General features: G+C 44.5%; 1 protein-coding gene across 1 annotated transcript in view; it reads left to right on the top strand.

Annotated features, from left to right (window-relative positions):
* Nucleotides 1-8733: 8733 nt before the first annotated feature.
* Nucleotides 8734-20637, top strand: part of mbd2 (methyl-CpG binding domain protein 2) — a 76219-nt gene continuing 64315 nt past the window's right edge. The window contains exon 1 of the mRNA XM_008115106.3: nt 8734-9143. Within this exon, the coding sequence (XP_008113313.3) occupies nt 9028-9143 (116 nt within the window). The 5' untranslated portion in view covers nt 8734-9027. The remainder of the gene's footprint in view (nt 9144-20637) is intronic.

Raw genomic sequence — 20637 nt, forward strand, 5'->3', positions numbered from 1 at the left:
CGCGTGTCTCGGGCGTCTCGTGTGAATGAGACTCTGGAATGTGCCCTTTCCTTGGCTGCACCCTTGGGTGCGCTTTGACATCACTTGAACCGCCCTGGATCAATGCGATGGAGACATGGGAGTTGTAGTTTGGTGAGGCACCAACCCTCTTTGGCAGAGAAAAGGCTAAGGACCTTGTAAAACTACAACTCTCATGGGGTTGCAAAGTTGAAGTATTTTGGCCACATCATGAGAATACAGGAAAGCTTGGAGAAGATCATGATGCTGGGGAAAATGGAAGGAAAAAGGAAGAGAGGCCGACCAAGGGCGAGATGGATGGATGGTATCCTTGAAGTGACTGGCACGGCCTTGAAGGAACTGGGAACGGTGACGGCCGACAGGGAGCTCTGGCTTGGACTGGTCCATGAGGTCACGAAGAGTCGAAAATGACTGAACGAGTGAGACGACGACGACATGGGGTTGCTGTATGTCTTTCGGCCATGTTCCAGAACTATTCTCTCCTGATGTTTCGCCCACATCTATGGCAGGCATCCTCAGAGGTTGTTCTTCCCTCACCCTGGACTTCCCACAGATATATATAAACCTTCCTTGCTTAGTTTCTCCATACCTCACAACCTCTGAGGATGCCTGCCATAGATGTGGGTGAAACGTCAGGAGAGAATACTTCTAGAACATGGCCATACAGCCCGGAAAACATACAACAACCCTGTGATCCCAGCCATGAAAGCCTTCGACAACACATACAACTCTCATAGTTCTATAAGCAGGCATGGGCAAACTTTGGCCCTCCAGGTGTTTTGGACTTCAACTCCCACAATTCCTAACAGCCGGTAGGCTGTTAGGAATTGTGAGAGTTGAAGTCCAAAACACCTGGAGGGCCGAAGTTTGCCCATGCCTGATCTATAACATTGAGAGCCATGACAGTTGAAGTGCATCTCTACAGTGGAGATCTTCCTATTAAGATAAAAAAACACAGAAATAATGAGAAATAGGAAATCTTTTGGGAAGAGAATTTTAGTGCGAAATGAATGGAATGCTTCCCCTCCATCTGCATACTCACAGGCCAACATCCTGTTAGTGACATGCGCAATCATAAATTGCATTTCACACGTCATTCATGCCTGCTTATGTCACGGGTGGAGCACAGAACCTCATTGTTGACACAACTCGGCCGGTTGCCATTCCGTCTCCAAACAATTGAAACTCTGGCGATGACCTTTAAAGCCTTCTATGGCCTGGATCCGGGCTGTTTCAAGGACTGGGCCTCCTTTTCTGAGCTCATTTTTTTTTCTGGTCCAGTAAATGGAAGGAAATTTCTGCTATTCGATTGTATGCGGCACTTGAAGAAGACGGTTGAAATATGTACAATAGAGACTCTTAGGCCCCTTCCACACAGCTGAATAAAATCCCACATCATCTGCTTTGAACCGGGATTTACGGCAGTGTGGACTCAAATAACCCAGTTCAAAGCAGAATGTTCTGGGTTATATAGCTGTGTGGAAGGCCCTTAGTTAACCAGCACCCATTAGGATTAGGAGATGCTAGATAGAGGTAGTTTCGGGTTGCTTGAGAATTACTATTAAAAATAGACCTACAGTCAAACTCTGTGTTGACTTGATAGTGATTTTTTTTTTCTGGTCAGGAGGGAGAAGAAAAAAATTCTCTCTGGTGTGAGAGAATTGGCTGTCTGCAAGGACTTTGCCCAGGGGACACCCGGATGTTTGATGTTTTACCATCCTTGTGGGAAGCTTCTCTCATGTCCCCACATGGGGAGCTGGAACTGACAGAGGGAGCTCACCCACTCTCCCCAAATTTGAACCATGACCAGTTGGTCAGCAGTCCTGCCGGCATAAGGGTTTGACCCAGTGGTTCTCAACCTGTGGGTCCCCAGATGTTTTGACAACACTCAGAAATCCCAGCCAGTTTACCAGCTGATTTCTGGGAATTGAAGGCCAAAACATCTGGGGACCCACAGGCTGAGAACCACTGGAACCCATTGTGCCACCGAAGGCTCTGTATTTATATCGAAATACAGTAATTAAAAGCAAATTAAGAAAATAGAGACAAAGTTACTGTAACACGGCTTTACTGTTTTACTACATAAGCCGCTCTGAGTCCCCTGCAGGGTGAGAAGGGTGGGATATAAATGTCGCTAATAAATATATTATTTTAGATTGAATGTTGTTATTTCTTTGATGTTTTTGCCTGTTGCTTGAAAGTTCTGGCTGATTGTGCTCTGGTTAACTGAGAATCTACTGCAAATAGATCGAAATGCATTGGTCTTTCGGGGAAAAAAAGATTGTCTCTGTTTGCAGCTGGATAAGCTAAAATAATAAATTGAAATAATAAACTCCCATATTAAAAAGCTTGATGTGTTGTATGTTTCCCGAGTCGTATTTTTCATTGGATTAAACAAGATTATGCTGCCTGGTGTGCATGTGGAAACTTGTTACAAAATGTTTGGGTATATCCTCCAACGGCTACATTCTAGTTTAAGGGATGCAAACTCTATCATAATGCAGTTTTAATCACTAGTTAGGTCACATGCAGCTCACTAATTTTACTAGAGTTGTCTCCATTAGTCTGAGCAAGCAAGAGTAAATAATGAAGGATAATGGGAACTGCAGTCCAACTATAGCTGCCTTGCAAGTATAAATTGTCTATCCTTGCTTTAGGATCATAATAAGGGAGAAATCATATGTGGTCCTCGGATGCATCTACATTGTAGAATTAGTGCAATTGAACAACACTTTAGCTGCCATGGCTAAGTGCTATGGAATTGCGGGAGTGATAGTTTTACAAATCTTTAGCTATCTCTGCCAAAAAGGAGTGGTGTCTCACTAACCTACTGGAGTCCCAGTGGTGCAATGGGTTAAATGCTTATGCTGGCAGAACTGCTGACCAAACGGTCGGAGATTTTAGTCTAGGGAGCGGGGTGAGCTTCTATTTGTCAGCTCTAGTTCCACATGTGGTGACATGAGAGAAGCCTCCCACAGGATGGTAAAACATCAAACATCCAGGTGTCCCCTGGGCAACGTCCTTGCAGATGGCCAATTCTCTCACACCAGAAGCAACTTGCAGTTTCAAGTCGCTCCTGACACCAAAAAAAGAAAAAAAAAAAAAGATCTACAAGTCCCAGGAATCCATAGCATTTAATATGGCAGTTAAAGTGATGTCAAACTGCATTAATTTAGCAATGTAGATGTACTTCCAATCTCTTTGACAAACATAGCCACTGGAAAAATGCCTGAGCAGCCTCTGGAGACCTGCACGATTTTCACCCCAGTCTTTATAGTGTGCCACAGTGCTCTGGGCCTATAAACTACGTTTCCCAGAATCCTCCTAGTAAAAGTGCTTTGGCTGGGTGGAATTCTGGGAACTGCAGTCCATAGGTTACAATCCATAGTTACTAACTTTCTAAACATCTGAGTCCCAACCCTTTCTTTCTTTACACTTCTGCTCTGTGGCTTTCTTAGGAATATGAATTTTTTTTAGAAGGGGAAGACTTGGAGTTTCAAGCTGTGTCTTTGGCAAACATGAACTTTGCCTTTATGGCACCCTCAGAAAAAAAACAGAAACCAAAAGTTTTCAACTATCAGCATTTAATGAACTTTTAACATCATAAAGATACAGTGCATCCATGGAATAGATACATACAGTTTCATTTATCCAGATTCAACAAAGTACTTCCTCTCTAAGCATTTTATAAAACCTCCGGCATGACTATTCCTGGGCCAGAAGTCCTTCACTTAAATTGGCTTTACAGTTTTCCTTTTTATAGTGTATCCAATGCAAATGCTGTGGATATGAGGTCAAACTTACCTATATCTATTGTCATTTCCCATGACTATTTATTTTTATTTAAAACATTAATGTTTACATTAAAGGCATTAATACAAAACTTTTAAAACAGACCTAAAATGAAACTTAAAGACAACTCTTTGCTAACTTTCTTGAATGCGTTCGTTTCCAGCTCCTTCTCCCACACTCTGTAGTTCCAGAACTTTGGATGATATCCTGCATTTATTAGTTCATTCACATAAACAGGCAGAATGTGATTTCTAGAACAGCTGGGAAATTAATTCTGTTCACACATGACAAAGAACTGCTGAACTACAGCTGAAGAGGTGACTTTAAAAAACTTTATTCCTGGGGGGAAAAGCAAAAAGACAATGGTCACAGATCAATCTTTTAAACTAGAAAAGAATGGCTAGAAAAGTACATTTGGGTATGAGAAAGCGGGGGAGGACGAAGTGCAAGCATTGATCCACTGGTGAGAATTTAATTCCCCAATTTTTGCAGATTTCCAGCATTGCAGAGTGAGACACTGAGAATAAATTACAGGTAAGGCTCTTTAAAAAGGCTGAGATTGCATTTCTTGGGTAACTTTGCAAGTTATTTCTGACATACAGAGACCCCAAGGTAAAGCCATCATGGGGCCCTTCTGCACAGCCATATAACCCAGAATATCAAGGCAGAAAAACTGACAATATCTGTTTTGAATTGGGTTATCTGAGTCCACACTGTCATATATTCCATTTCAAAGCAGAAACTGTGGAATTTTATTCAGCTGTGTAGAAGGGGCCATGGATTGTCTTAAGGCCCTCCCAGACAGGCTGGCCCTATATCTCAGGATCTGATCCCAGCTTTTCTTTTTATCCCAGATTATCTGGCAGTGCGGACTCATATAATCCAGTCTAAAACAGAAAAGGATGTTTGTAAAATTTGTTCAGGGGAGGTTTGCTTTTGACCTTCCACTGAGGCTGAGAGGCCCCTTCCACACAGCTGTATAAAATCCACATTGAACTGAATTATATGGCGGTGAGGACTCAGATTATTCAGTTCGAAACAGATATTGCAGATTATCTGCCTTGATATTCTGGGTTATATGGCTGTGTGGAAGGGCCTAAAGTGTCTTGCCTGGTTTGAGGCCTGGATAGTGATTACACAAACCACTAATCCGCCTTAAGGGCTTTCTTTTGTACACTTTTGAGGGAGTTGTCTGGCGGTCACAGTTTCAAACTGGTTTCAAACTGCATTATAGATGGGGATGAGCAGTCAAACCACACTGCACTGGCTGTCTTGGTAATCTTCCCTCTACTTTCTCTTAGGGCCCTTCCACACAGCCCTATATCCCAGGATATCAAGGCAGAAAATCCCACAATATCTGCTTTGAACTGGGTTATCTGAGTCCCCGCTCAGATAATGTGGGATTTTCTGCCTTGATATTCTGGGCTGCTCTCTGCAGGGAAGGATATTAGAGGCAAAGATGAAGTACTTCGGCCACATAATGAGAAGACAGGAAAGCTCGGAAAAGATCAGGATGCTGGGGAAAATTGAAGGAAAAAGGAAGAGGGGCCGACCAAGGGCAAGGTGGGTGGATGGTATCCTAGAAGTGACTGGCTTGACTTTGAAAGAGTTGGGGGTGGTAACAGCCGACAGGAAGCTCTGTAGTGTAAACTAGGCAAGAGGGGTTTATTATCTGTGGAAGATCCAGGAAGGGGAAAAAATCTCCTGTTTGTGGAAGGCAGGTGTGAATGTTGCAATTAGTCACCTTGATTAGCATTGAAAAGCCTTGCAGCTTCAAGGCCTGGCTGCTTCCTGTCTGGGGGAATCCTTTGTTGGGAGGTGTTAGCTGGCCCTGAATGTCTCATGTCTGAAATTCCCCTATTTTCAGAGTGTTGTACTTTATTTACTGTCCTGATCTTAAGAGTTTTTAATACTGGTAGCCAGATTTTGTTCATGTTCATGGTTTCCTCCTTTCTGTTGAAATTGTCCACATGTAGATTTTCGTGGCTTCTCTGTGTAGTCTGACATAGTATGGTCCAGCATTTCTGTGTTCTCAAATAATATGCTGTGTCCAGGTTGGTTCAAGTGCTCTGTTGTGGCTGGTTTGTCTGGTTGGATTAGTCTACAATGCCTTTCATGTCCCTTGATTCGCAATGCTGCGTTTGGTGGTCTCTATGTAGACGTGTCCACAGCTGCACAGTATACAGTAGACTCCTGCAGAGATGAAAAAAACCCTTTTGTCCACTGAATGTAGCATTTGTTGGATAGTTTGTAGGTTGTGTTTCTTCATCAGCTTCCCTACGCGGTCAGTGGTTGGTTTCCTTGATGTATGCCAAGAACACTTTTCCTCTGGGTGGATCTTTGTCTTTACTCTAGTGGTCCTCAACCTGTGGGTTCCCAGATGTTTTGGCCTTCAACTCTAAGAAATCCTAACAGCTGAGAACCACTGCTTGACTCTGGTGGCTTCTTCTTGGTCTTGCAGCTCTTCTGATGTCTGTGGTCTCCATTGGCCTGTAGAGCCCAGTTGAGGTGGTTCAGTTCTCCTTCGAGGAGGTGGGGTTCGCAGATTCTTTTTGCACCGTCTGCCAGGGCTTGAATTGTGCTTCTTTTTTGACTTGGGTGATGGTTGGAGTTTTTATGCAGATATCTATCTATTGTGTAGAAGCTCCCGGTGGCGCAGTGGGTTAAACCAATGAGCTGCTGAACTTGCTGACCAAAAGGTCGGAGGTTTGAATCTGGGGAGTGGGATGAGTGCCCGCTGTTAGCCCCAACTTCTGCAAACCTAGCAGTTTGAAAACATGCAAATATGAGTAGATCAGTAGATACTGCTCCGGTGGGAAGGTAACAGCGCTCCATGCAGTTGTGCCGGCCACATGACCTTGGAGGTGTCTATGGACAACATAGGCTCTTCAGCTTAGAAATGGAGATGAGCACCAAAAGCCTGAGTCGGACACGACTAGACTAACGTCAGGGGAAAACCTTTACGTAACCCTAGTATCTATGAGGGTTGAATGAAAAGTAATGCCTCCACCTTCGTTATTTGGGTTTGGATGGGAATATTTTAATAAATCGAACTCAGAAATAATCCTTAGAATGTGCTCTTTAACTACCACTATTCACTTTTCCACATAATCACCAGACTATTGGATACATTTCTGCCAACGATGAACAAGTTTTCTGAAGCTGTTACAGAAGAAGGCAACATTCTGTTTCCATATCTCACAGTACCCAACATGCACCAATCTTCCGATAGCCAAGCAAAGCAATGTCACCCACACTTTCTTGTGAAATGCCGATTATGCTTGAAATTTCTCTCCGAGTGATACGACAATCGTCCTGAATCAATCTGTCAACCTTTTGCTTGTGAAACCCGGTGGTTGCTGTCACAGGACGTCCAACTCTTTTTTTGTCACGCAAGTCAGACGTTCCCACCTCAACATCTTTAAACTAACTTGTCCAACGATGCACAGTACTCACATCAACACGATCACCGTAAACAGCTTGCATTCTCTGATGAGTCTCCTTTGGAGTGACACCTTCTGCTGTCAAGAATTCAGTGACTGCACAGTGCATTGACCGACCATCTACGCAGGGTTCCATACTTCGTACTTTAACAACACAACTGTTCAATGCTAAGGCTTCCTGCCAAATGGAACTGTAGAGGAGAGTCTACTGAACAAGCCAGGACCTGCAGCATACCAGTACTACCATCTGTTGAGGAGTTACAGCCGTCCCAAGTCCCTTCAGGGAGATCGAGGCGGGGTACAAAAATAAAGTTGTTGTTGTTGTTGTTACGAAGGTGGAGGCATTAGTTTTCATTCAACCCTCATATCCATGTGTTTAGGTTTTCTGTAAACCCAATGTTGATTGGGCTTGCGGATGACGAGGACATTTAGAAACGGCAATTTTCCTTTGTTTTATGTGTTGTCGAAGGCTTTCAATCACAGGGTTGTTGTATGTCTTTCGGGCTGTGTGGCCAACTGGCCATGTTCAAAACAGTAGATGGGAACCAACACTCTGAGGGCAGAGGGCAGCTAATGACTGAACAAAGAATGCCCCCAGGCAAGAGAAAAAACCTTTCCAATGCTAATTAGGGTGATTAACTGAAACATTAATGCTGGCTTCCCAGGGACAAAGGACTCTTGCCACACCCTGGACTCTCCACAGATATATATATATATATATATATATATATATATATATATATTCCTTTCCTTGCCTAGTTTATCCATACCTCACAACCTCTGAGGATGCCTGCCATAGATGTGGGCGAAACGTCAGGAGAAAATACTTCTGGAACATGGTCACACAGCCCGAAAGACATACCACAACCCTTCCTTCGTTTTCTTTTTCCGTGGTGAATTGGATGTTTAGATGGATGCAGTTGAGGTGGTCCTGGTCCAGGAACTTGAGTTCTTCTTCTCCAAGGCTCCAAATGGTGAAGGTGTCCTCCACAAATCTGAACCATGGAGTGGGCTTTTTCTTGCTGTCGTTTCTGTAGTTGAGTTATTCAATTGTGGGAGCCCAAAACACCTGGAGGGAGGGCCGAAGTTGGCCTGTGCCGTGCTAGATGCCCTGCCCTCTCTTTCTCTCTCTCTCCGCCTCCCTCGTGAACGCGCGCCTGGGCTGCCTGTCTCCCTTGCGCGCTCCCTTCTCTCTCTCTCTCTCTCTCTGTTTTCCGAGGCTTCCCCGGGAAGAGCCGGAGTGGGAGGAGGAGCCGGCCTTAAAGGGCGACGCCGGGCCCGGCCTCTTTTGCCTCTCTCTCCTCCTCCTCCGCCTCCTCCTCCTCCTTTTCCTCACTGCGCGGCGCGGGCTCTATGACCCCGAGGTTCCGAGCGCCGATGACACGGATTCCGAGGCTCAGTTACGGAAGCAGCAGCAGCAGCAAGAGAAAGAGGAGGAGGAGGAGGCGCCGGGGCTGCTGCTGCTGCTGCTGCCGCTCCTTCTCCTCCTCTGTCCGCCTCCAGGCAGGGTCCGGGGCTGGAGGAGAAGAAGGAGCAGAAGGGGAGGAAGAGGAGGAAGACGACGGAGAGAGGGAGAGGGAGAGGAAGAGGGAGAGGAGGAAGGGGAGCGGCGGGTGGTGCTGGACAGCCGCCCCGACGGGCTCCCCGGGCTCCAGCCTTGCGCCGCCCCTTCTCGCCCTTGCCCTGCGCCTCTTCTTCCCCCGGCGGCGCCTGGAGGCCTGGCTGCGGCGCCCCTCCGGCCCCGGCCCCGGCTCTGGCCCCGGCCCCGCCGCGGATGGAGAAGCGGGGCAAGAGGATGGACTGCCCGGCGCTGCCCCCCGGCTGGAAGAAGGAGGAGGTCATCCGCAAGTCCGGGCTCAGCGCCGGCAAGAGCGATGTCTACTACTTCAGGTGAGGCGCGGCCCCGACCCCCCCACCCTCCCGCCTTCGCTCTCCCCGCCACGCCGACGTGGCCCTCCCGCCCGCTTGGCACGCCTCTCCGCCGCCATGGCCAGTCCGTCTCGGGACTTGTAGTTTCCCAAGGGCTCTCGCCTTCTATACTGGGGAAAGAATGCCGTTCGGCACCACTTGGAGCTGCCATGGGCTTTAGCCTTCTGTAGGAGTATCAGTACATGGTTCAGTTATGGGAGTTGTAGTTTTCCAAGGACTTTAGTATCATTACTGCTGAATGAATGCAGTTTGATAACACTTGGAGCTGCCGTGGCCCAGTGTTTGAAGTTGTAGTTTGTCCAAGGATTTTAGCCTTCTATAGGAGTATCTGCACATGGCTCAGTTATGGGAGTTCTAGTTTTCCAAGGACTTTAGTATCATTACTGCTGAATGAATGCAGTTTGATAACACTTGGAGCTGCCATGGCCCAGTGTTGGAAGTTGTAGTTTGTCCAAGGATTTTAGCCTTCTATAGGAGTATCTGCACATGGCTCAGTTATGGGAGTTCTAGTTTTCCAAGGACTTCAGTATCATTACTGCTGAATTAATGCAGTTTGATACCACTTGGAGCTGCCGTGGCCCACTGTTGGGAGTATTAGTTTTCTAAGGTCTTTAGCCTTCTATAGGAAATGGCTCAGTCTCAGGACTTGTAGTTTCCCAAGGGCTCTAGCCTTCTATGCTGTGGGAAGAATGCAGCTCGGCACCACTTGGAGCTGCCACTGCCCACTGTTGGGAGTTGTGGTTTTTCCAAGGACTTTTAGCCTTCTATAGGAGTATCAGTACCTGGCTCAGTTATGGAATCCTGGGAGCTGTAGTTCTCCAAGGTCTTTAGCCTTCTATAGGGGTATCTGTACTGTAGGATGAATGCAGCTTGATACCACATGGCTCAGTTATGGAAGTTGTAGTTTTCCAAGGACTTTAGCCTTCTGTAGGAGTATCTGTACATGGCTCAGTTATGGGAGTTGTAGTTTTCCAAGGACTTTAGCCTTCTATAGGGGTATCATTACTGCTGAATGAATGCAGTTTGATACCGCTTGGAGCTGCCGTGGCCCACAGTTGGGAGTATTAGTTTTCTAAGGTCTTTAACCTATAGGAGATGGCTCAGTCTCGGGAGTTGTAGTTTCCCAAGGGCTCTAGCCTTCTATGCTGTGGAAAGAATGCAGCTCGGCACCACTTTGAGCTGCCATGGCCCACAGTTGGGAGTATTAGTTTTCTAAGGTCTTTAGCCTTCTATAGGAGATGGCTCAGTCTCGGGACTTGTAGTTTCCCAAGGGCTCTAGCCTTCTATGCTGTGGAAAGAATGCAGCTCGGCACCACTTGGAGTTGCCATGGCCCACTGTTGGAAGTTGTAGTTTTCCCAAGGACTTTAGCCTTCTGTAGGAGTATCTGTACATACATGGCTCAGTTATGGGAGTTGTAGTTCTCCAAGGACTTTAGTATCATTATTGCTGAATGAATTCAGGTTGATACCACTTGGAGCTGCCATGGCCCACTGTTGGGAGTTGTAGTTTTTCCAAGGATTTTAGCCTTCTGTAGGAGTATTTGTATAGGGCTCAGTTATGGGAATTCTAGTTCTCCAAGGTCATTAGCCTTCTGTAGGGATATCTATACTATAGAATCAATGCAGTTTGATACATCTTTGAGCTGCCATGGCCCAGTGTTGGAAGTTGTAGTTTTTCCAAGGATTTTAGCCTTCTATAGGAGTATCTGTACATGGCTCAGTTATGGGAGTTCTAGTTTTCCAAGGACTTTAGCCTTCTATAAGAGTATCATTACTGCTGAGTGAATGCAGTTCGGCACCACTTTGAGCTGCCATGGCCCAGTGTTGGGAGTTGCAGGTCTCCAAAGGCTTTAGCCTTTTGTAGGAGTATCTGTACATACATGGGTCAGTTGTGGGAGTTGTAGTTTTCCAAGGACTTTAGTATTATTACTGCTGAATGAATTCAGGTTGATACCACTTGGAGCTGCCATAGCCCAGTGTTGGGAGTTGTAGTTTTCCAAGGATTTTAGCCTTCTATTGGGGTATCATTACTGCTGAATGAATGCAGCTTGATACCATTTGGAGCTGCCATGGCTCACTGTGGGGAGTTGTAGTTTTCCAAGGACTTTACCCTTCTATAGGGGTATCATTACTGCTGAATGAATGCAGTTTGATACCACTTGGAGCTGCCATGGCCCACTATTGGGAATTGCAGTTTTTCCAAGGACTTTAGCCTTCTGTAGGAGTGTACATGGCTCAGTTATGGGATTTATAGTTTTCCAAGGTTATTAGCCTTCTATAGGGGTATCTGTACTGTGGAATGAATGCAGTTTGACACCACTTGGAGCTGCCATGGCTCAGTGTTGGGGGTTTTAGTTTAACAAGGGCATTAGCCTTCTGTAGGGATATCTGTACTATAGAATCAATGCAGTTTAATACCTCTTTGTGCTGCCATGGCTCAGCCTTGGGAGTTGTAGTTTTCCAAGGGCTTAACCTTTTTATAGGGGTATATATACTGTGGAATGAATGCAGTTTGATTCCTCTTTGAGCCGCCATGGCTCAGTGTTGGGAGTTGCAGTTCTCCAAGGTCTTTCACCTTTTATAGGAGTATACATGGCTCAGTTATGGAATCCTGGGAGCTGTAGTTCTCCAGGGGCTTTATATCTATAGGGGTATCTATACTGTAGAATGAATGCAGTTTGGTACCACTTTGAGCTGCAATGGTTCAGTGATGGGAGTTGCAGTTCTCCAAGGTTTTAGCCTTCTATAGAGGTATCTATACTGTAGAATAAATGCAATTTGATACCACTTTGAGCTGCCATGGCTGAATGTTATGGGATCCTGGGAGTTGTAGTTCTCCAAGGTCTTTAGCTTTCTATAAGGCAGTGGTTCTCAACCAGTGTGTCCCCAGGTTTTTTGGCCTACAACTCCCAGAAATCCCAGCCAGTTTACCAGTTGTTAGGATTTCTGGGAGTCGAAGGCCAAAACATTTGGGGACCTACAGGTTGGGAACCATTGCTATAAGGGTATCTATACTGTTAAATGAATGAAGTTTTTGACGCCCCTTTGAGCTGCCATGGCTCAGTTTTATGGAATCCTGGGAGTTGTAATTTTCCAAGGTCTATAGGGATATCTGCACTGTAGAATGAATGCAGTTTGATACCACTTTGAGCTGCCATGGCCCAGTGTTGGGAGTTGCAGTTCTACAAGGTCTTTAGCCTTCTATAAGGATATCTTATACTGTAGAATGAATGCAGTTCGACATCACTTTTAACTGCTATGGCTCAGCTTTTTGGAATCCTGGGAGCTGTAATGCTCCAAGGTCTTTAGCCTTGTGTAGGGGTATCTGTACTGTAGAATGAATGCAGTTTGATACCACTTTTAGCTGCCATGGCTCAGTGTTAGGAATCCTGGGAGTTGTAGTTTTTCAAGGGATATCTATACTGTGAAATGACTGCAGTTCGACACTACTCTGAACAGCCAGGGCTCAATACTATGGATCATGGCATCAGCCATTTGGTGAGGCACCCACACTCTTTGGCCAAGAAGGCTAAGGACCTGATAAAACTACAATTCCCATGATTACATAGCATCAAGGCATTCTCCACAGAGGAATGAATCCTCTTTGACAGCACTTTGACCAGCCATGGCTCAATGGCATAGAATCCTAGATCTGTAGTATTCTCTGCCAAGGTGCCTCACCAAACTAGAGATCCCAGCATCTCACAACAGTCAGCCATGGTTTCCCTGTTCATTTTAAGCTTCACCTGCTTTAGATCTACTCCTGATTACAGACTTTTCTTTGGATTCTTGGGCCCCTTCCACACAGCTGAATAAAATCCCACAATATCTGCTTTGGACTGGGATATGTAGCAGTGTGGACTCAGATAACCCAGTTCAAAGCAGAAATTGTGGGTTTTTCTGCCTTGATATTCTGGGTTATATGGCTGTGTGGAAGGGACCTTAATTTGGTGCGTATGGATTATCTGTTTCCCAAATTCTGTCCTTAGCTTCACCCCATAGTTTCATTTCCTTATGCCTCCTTCCTTAAGGGTGTAGCTACACTGTCGAATTAGTGCAGCTTAACCCCACTTCAACTGTCACGGCCCAGTGCTGTGGAATCGTGGGATTTCTAGTTTGGTGAGGCATCTGCTCTCTTTGACCAAGAAGGTGAAGACCCCTTCTCCATTGCCATATAATCCAGATTATCCAAGCAGATAATCCATATTATCTGCTTTGAACAGGATTATATGAGTCTACACTGCCGTATAATCCAGTTCAAAGCAGATAATCTGGATTTTATACTGCAGTGTAGATGGGGCCTAAAAGCCTTGTAAAATTACAACTCCTAGGATTGCATAAAATTGAGGGTACATCTGCACTGTAGAATGAATGCCATTTGACAACACTTTGAACTGTCACAGCTCAGTGCTATAGAACCACAGGCGTTGTAGTTTGACAAAGTCTTTAGCCTTCTCTGTCAAAGAGCGGTGGTGCTTTGCCAAACTACAGATCCTGTGATTCCATAGCATTGAGCTGTGGCAGTCCAAGTGGAGTCAAACTACATTCATTCTACAGTGTAGGTGCATCTTTTTCCTTTTTCTTTGGATGAGTTGCAGTTTGACAAAGTTTGGGGCTTTCTCTGACAAAGAGTATTGGTTTCTCATCAAAACTACACGTCCCAGTATTCCAGAGTGCCGTGCTGTAGCAGCTAAACTGGTGCAAAACTGGAGATGCACCAATGGGGGAGGAAAAGAGTGTCCTCCTTCTCTCAGGTTTTCTGGTGCTAGTGGGTGAAACTTTCCATAGAGTGACTCTGAACATGTGCAGAGCAGCTTCTTTCCTGCCTTGCTCTTTGGCTACCCAAAAACCTGTGTTGTTGTAAGTTTTGAGGCAACTTTTCAAGAAGAAACGGACCGTCTTTGGCTTGTTTTAGGGTGCATTGGCCTTGTAGAATTAATACAGTTTGTCACCACTTTAACTGCCAAGATTCAGTGCTATGGAATCATGGGAGTTATAGTTTTACAAGGTCTTTAGCCTTCCTGCCAAAGAGTCCTGGGGCTCAAATTACAACTACAAGCAGTCCCCAAGTTACAAACAAGATAGGTTCTATGAGTTGTTGAAGGCTTTCATGGCCAAAATCACTGGGTTGCTGTGAGTTTTCCGGGTTGTATGGCCACTTTCCAGAAGCATTCTCTCCTGACATTTCACCTACATCTAAGGAAGCCCTCCACAGAGGTTGTGAGGTTTGTTGGAAACTAGGCCAGTGTAGTTTACATATCTGTGGAAGGTCCAGGTTGGGAGAAAGAACTCTTGTCTGTTTGAGGCAAGTGTGAATGTTGTAATTGACCACATTGATTAGCATTGAATAGCCTAGCAGCTTCAAAGCTTGGCTGCTTCCTGCCTGGGGGAACCCTTTGTTGAGAGGTGATTACAGATAGGTTCTGTAAGTTTGTATTTGTTTATAAGTCAGAACAGATACATTTTAAAGAGTAACTTTGAACATATATATAATACAGTAGAGTCTCCCTTATCCAAGATAAACGGGCCGGCAGAACATTGGATAAGCAAAAATCTTGGATAATAAGGAGGGATTAAGAAAAAAGCCTATTAAACATAAAATTACATTATTTTACAAATTAAGCACCAAAGCACCATGTTTTACAAGAAATTGACAGAAAAAGCAGTTCAATACACAGGAATATGTTATGTAGTAATTACTGTATTTACAAATTTAACACCAAAACATTGCAACATTTGCTACAAAAACAATGACTACTAAAAGGCAGACTGCCTTGGATAATACAGAACCTTGGATAAGTGAAGCTTGGATAAGTGACACTCTACTGTATAATTTAATATTTAAGCAAGCTTTGGATAGCATAGGGAAGGGTTAACACCCCTGTAGCTTTTGCCCCGCTCAGAAGATTTCATCTCACTTTCTTTCCCTGTGATAATTGGATTTAAAAAAAATGCTTGTTGTGGAAACAAGAATTTATTATAAAACTTCAGTGGAGACACATTTTCCCCATGATAACTCTTTCAGGACCAAATTTCTCTTCTGAAAGGTAGATTTCGTTCACTTCCTGTTCTTTCACCCTGTTCTTAACTATACATTTTTTGTATGTTGGCTATTTGTAACTTGAGGACTAACTGTATGATTATTCCATAGCATTGAGCCATGGCAGTTTGAATGGTCTCAAACCGCGCTCATGTTACAGTGTAGATGCAACCTGAGTTGGAGGGAAAAATGTCCTATGGCATCTTTAGCATGGGTTTTTTACTTTTCAAGCCTCCCGTTTTTTTGCTTTTTTGCCTTTGTAGGGAGTGTGATGGTGCTGTAGTTCCTGACTTGCAAGAGTTCCTGGCAGGGTGGAGAATTGTAACTTACAGGAAAAAGGAAAAACCTGACCTCTCTCGTTTCGGAAGTAATGGAGGGTTTATGTAACTCTCAGTGACAAGGCCTGGGGAGGCTGGGCCAATCTCCAGGGCTTGGCATCTCTCTCATGTTGGATCCTGGCTTCTTTCCCTACTTTTTTCTGCTTCTCAACAGGCAACCAGTACTTTTTTAACTTGAATATGTGTTTGTGTATATAGCTTCCAGTTGACTTATGGGAACCCCATGATTATCAAGACATTTCAAGGGTGCTTTTGAGTCATTTCTGACTTATGAAGTTTTCGTCTTATTCAGAAGGGGTTTGCCCTTGCATTCTTCTGAGGCTGAGAGGATGTGAGTCTTCCAAGGTGGGTTTCGTGCAGGAGGTGGGATTTGAACCTTAGCCTCGTGGGTCATATCCCAACACTCAAACCACAACACTACTTCTTAACCTTTCCTTTTTTTCCATTCCCCCTGCCATTCTGTTTTTTTTGTCATGCTTTTGGTCTGTACTTTCCTTTTTGAAAAGGAGCCACTGAATGAATTTGTTCAAAGGCTGGGTGAGTTTTCTACTCTTTAATTTGTTTTTTTTGTGCTGGTATCTTTGTGTGCTCACAGAGCAGTTTCGCCTCATTCTGGGCCTGGGAAGAGGTGATAAAAAGCTTGTCTGCAGACTGCCGGGCAACATAAGCGTGTCTAGGAAAAGTTCTGGGCAAGAAAACTTTTTTTTTGTCTGTGTGTGTCCTAAAGACATCAGATCCCATCTGATCTTGAAAGCTAAGCAGAGTCAGCCTTGATTAGTATATGGATGGGAGACTACTAATGAATACAATGTGCTGTAAGATATTTCAGAGAAAGAACCACATGGCAAAACCACTTCTGAGTATTCCTTGCCTAAGAAAACACTACTAAATGCATGAGGTTGCCATAAGTCAGCAGGCAACTTGGAGGCACATAGGAATGCCACTGTGACAACAACATATTTCATCAGCACTAAGCCATAGTCCCTGGTGGCACAGTGGGTTTAACCCTTGTGCTGGCAGGACTGATGACTTGAAGGTTGGGTTATTGACCTTAAGGTTGCCAGTTTGAATCCAAACCGGGGAGAGCGCGGATGAGCTCCCTCTGTCAGCTCCAGCTCCATGTGGGGACATGAGAGAAGCTTCCTTTAAAGATGGTAAAAACATCAAAACATACAGGCTTCCCCTGGGCAACATCCTTACAGATGGCCATTTCTCTCACACCAGAAGCGACTTGCAGTTTCTCAAGTCGCTCCTGAGAAAAAAAAGAAACAACTAAGCCATTGTTTCTCGAACTTTGGCATTACAGATTTTTTGGAATTCAGCTCCCAGAATCTCTGACCATTGGCGAAGGTAGCTGAAGCTTCTGGGAGTTGACGTCCAGAACATCTGGAGGATTAGAGTTTGGGAATAATTGCACCAGGCACTAAGCCCTCCTCTGGCACCCAGGCTACATTGAAAGAATTCTGGTTGTTTGGCACACTTTCTGGAAAAGTTTTGAAAAGTAATTTTTTTGGACTACAAATCCCAGAATTCCCCTAGCCACCTGGCCTGGCGCCTGAGAAGCAGACAGCTCTGGGAGCGGCCTCCTTGCCCTGAAGAGGCAACTTGGGTGCGTCCTTGGAAAGCCCTGGGCGCTCTCTCTCCTGAGCCACCCACACAGGCACCTCTTGCCCTTGGCTCCTTCCCCTTTCAATTTTCCTCTCTGGCAGGTCCCGCCCCAAGCAGAGCAGGGCCCCTTCCCTGGTGTGGCCTCATCCTTTGCCTGGATTTTCCTTTTGGGCCCAGAATGTGCCAGAAGGAGGAAACAAGTTGGGTGACAAATCGCCACCCTTCCAGGACTGCATCTCCATTGTTGAACTATTGCAGTTCGACACCACTTTAACTGCCATAGTTGAATGCCATGGAATCGTGGAAGTTGTAGTTTTGCAAGTTCTTTAGCCTTCTCTGCCAAAGTGTGTTAGTGCCCATCTAAACTACAAATCCATGATTCCATACTATTGGCCCATAGTAAAAGTCGTATCGGATTGCATTAATTCTACAGTGTAGATGCATCCCAGGACTTTGGGGTAACAACCACCAGAAATCCCACCAGCCATTCAGTGTTGGGTAACCAAACTGAGGTTAGGTGACTGAGGGGAAGCCGTTGGCCCTCCTATAGCTGTGGATTATGGGCCCTGAAGTCCCCAAACCATCTTCCAAAGCCCTACAGTGGCCTTACTGGCTGGGAATTTGAGAGCCACAGTTAACAAACAACAGTGTCTGCTAGATCTCCATTATGGTCACTGCTTTTTCTTTTAGAAGAGGACAACAATAGCAAGGGACACCAGGCGTTGTGAATAGAAGCATGTCTTTAAGGTGGCTACTGCCTGACCTTTCAAGCTCTCATATGTAGGCAAGTATTCTTTCAGTGGTAGAGTTGAAATTTGAATTCACCTCTCAGGATTCACATCTACTTCTTGATTCCCCCCCCCCCCTCCACTTCCTGCTAGAAAGTTACTCCCTCCTAGTTTGTTTCTTATGTCAGTTTGTTTCTTACGTTGAGCTAGCATGGTTTGAATGTTTGACTAGAGCTCTTTGAGAGCAGGGTTCAAATCCTTCAGTCTTACAAACTCACTGGGTGAGTCAGTCGCTGGGCACGTCTGCTCTCTCAACCAAGACTATGGCAAATCTCCTCTCAACAAACCTTGCCAAGAAAACCCCATGATAGAGTTGCTGTAAACTGGAGCTGTCTTGAAGGCACATCATGACTACTGTAACCACCCGCTTTTTTGTGTTACATTTTTGTTAATTTTCAAGAGTTTGGATGTTCATACCATGTGTAAATAAATAATATATTGTATCATATCAAATCAACAGCGGATGAGACTTCAATCAATACATTTCTGCCTCCAGCCCACAATGTTGTACCTATGTTCTCCTTTTTGTATATATTTTTGAGGTGAGCATGTTGGGCTATTTTTAAAAAGAAGGCATTTTTGAGACCTGTAGCTAATTGTTTGGAGGAAGTATTGAGGGAGAGGTGTGAACCACAAGTCCAACTTCTTGCATGTTATTTTCCATGTGCAACGTATTCCTTTGCATACATTGCTGCTGCTATGGCAGCTGTCTTTCTTGTGCATGACAGAAAATGCCCATCCTACATTCAGGATCTTCACCGTGACCCTACGAGTTTTTAACTTGTCCAGGCAAATTGTTACATCTCTTATGAGTCATCTATACTTCATTCCCACTGGTGATTTGTCCTTACTCATTCAGAACTCATATCATTGGCATGATGAGCACAGTCTGTATTGAGTTGCTAATGGTATATAGTTCATGCCATTTTTGAAAACAGAGCTTTCAAGGAAGCATGGAAAACACGCTAAACTCCAAATAGTGTTGAATTGCATCTCCCAGCAATCTTTCTTGTTAGCTATGCTGGGATTTACAATGCAAAAGGAACTAGAGAGTCTCTACCTGAACTGCCACGTTTGGGTTGAAGTCTGCCCTTAAGTGTTTCCTAACATTTGGTTCTCTAATTATTTTGGACTTCAACTCCCAGAAATACCAGCCAGCTTACCAGCTGTTAGGAATTATGGGAACGAAGTCGAAAATACTTGGAGGACCAAAGGTTTGGAACCACTGCACTAGATCTCTGTGCAATACAGCTTTCAGCATGCTGTCTTTGGCAGCTGGGACTTGCAATCTAGCAGGATCTGGAAGTGTATTTTTAACTCCTGAGAAACAAAAAACCACATTAATGCTTAAGGAGATCCTACCCTGTTCTGATCGGGCAACAGTAGGTGCACCTGGTGGCGCAGTGGATTAAACCCTTGTGCCGGCAGGACTGATGACTTGAAGGTTAGGTTGCTGACCTGAAGGTTGCCAGTGCGAATTCAATCTGGGGAGAATGCTCCAGTTCCATGCAGGGACATGAGAGAAGCCTCCCACAAGGATGGTAAAAACATTAAAAAACAAAACAAAACATCAGGGAAACGTCCCTGGGAAACCTTGTTGCAGACAGCCTTTCTCTCACACCAGAAGCGACTTGCAGTTTCTCAAGTCACTCCTGACACACACACACAACAAATCAGGCGACAGTTAGGTTTTGTTGATAGGAAGAAGGGGATGAAAAACGATTTAAAGATACTGAGGTGGTGCAGAGGAGAACTATAGAGCACCCAATGAATTGCCTTTTCTGTGTGCCTTACTTTAAGGAGAATATTGGAAAATTAGATTGTCCTGAAAAGAGGGAACTAGAGATGGTTTTGAGTATGTGAAATGAGTCCTGAAAAGGAAGATAGAAGAAAATGATTACCTTTAGTCTGGAGAAGACAAGATTATGGTAGTCATGGTATATTGCTAGTATAGTTGGACCTCTATATCCATGGGTTAAACCATATTAAACCATCCACACCATATATATATGTTTAAATTTAATAAAGCAAATTTTGATTTTGTTATTTTATATAAGGGGCACCATTGTACTATGCTGTTATATATAATGGGACCTGAAAACCCATGGACCCCTGATTCATGTATTCCTCATGGCAGCGAGTTGAACTGGATGGCCCTTTGATGTCTTCCGATTCTATGATTTTATAATCCCTCCAGAATAAAGTCTTCCATGCCTGGTATTTCTTTCTTGCCTCCCATCCAAATACTATCCAGAGCTGACACTGCTTAGCTTCCAAGATTTGACAATTTCTAATGCCTTTAGACATTGCAAGTACACTGAATACATGTTCCTTATCTCATCTCCTTAAATAAATGAGAAGAAATGATCTTCTCATTTCACCTTGATCTGGGAACAGCTTCTTACCAAATATTTCTCGCTTAATTTTCTAACAGGAGAATGCATCCGCTCTCTCTCTCAGTGGTAAAATGTGAGAAACTGTTTTTGATACTTAATACTTCTACCCTGTAGAATTAATGTGGTTTGATACTATTTGAGTTGCCATATGGAATGTTGTATAATCCTGGGATTTGTAGTTTGGTGAGGCATCAGCACTCTTTGGCAGAGAAGTCTAAACAACTTGTAAATTACACCTCTCATGATTCCATATCACCTAGCCATGGCAGTGAAAATGGATTCAAA

Source organism: Anolis carolinensis, chromosome 2, assembly GCF_035594765.1.
Source record: "Anolis carolinensis isolate JA03-04 chromosome 2, rAnoCar3.1.pri, whole genome shotgun sequence".
NCBI lineage: Eukaryota > Metazoa > Chordata > Lepidosauria > Squamata > Dactyloidae > Anolis > Anolis carolinensis.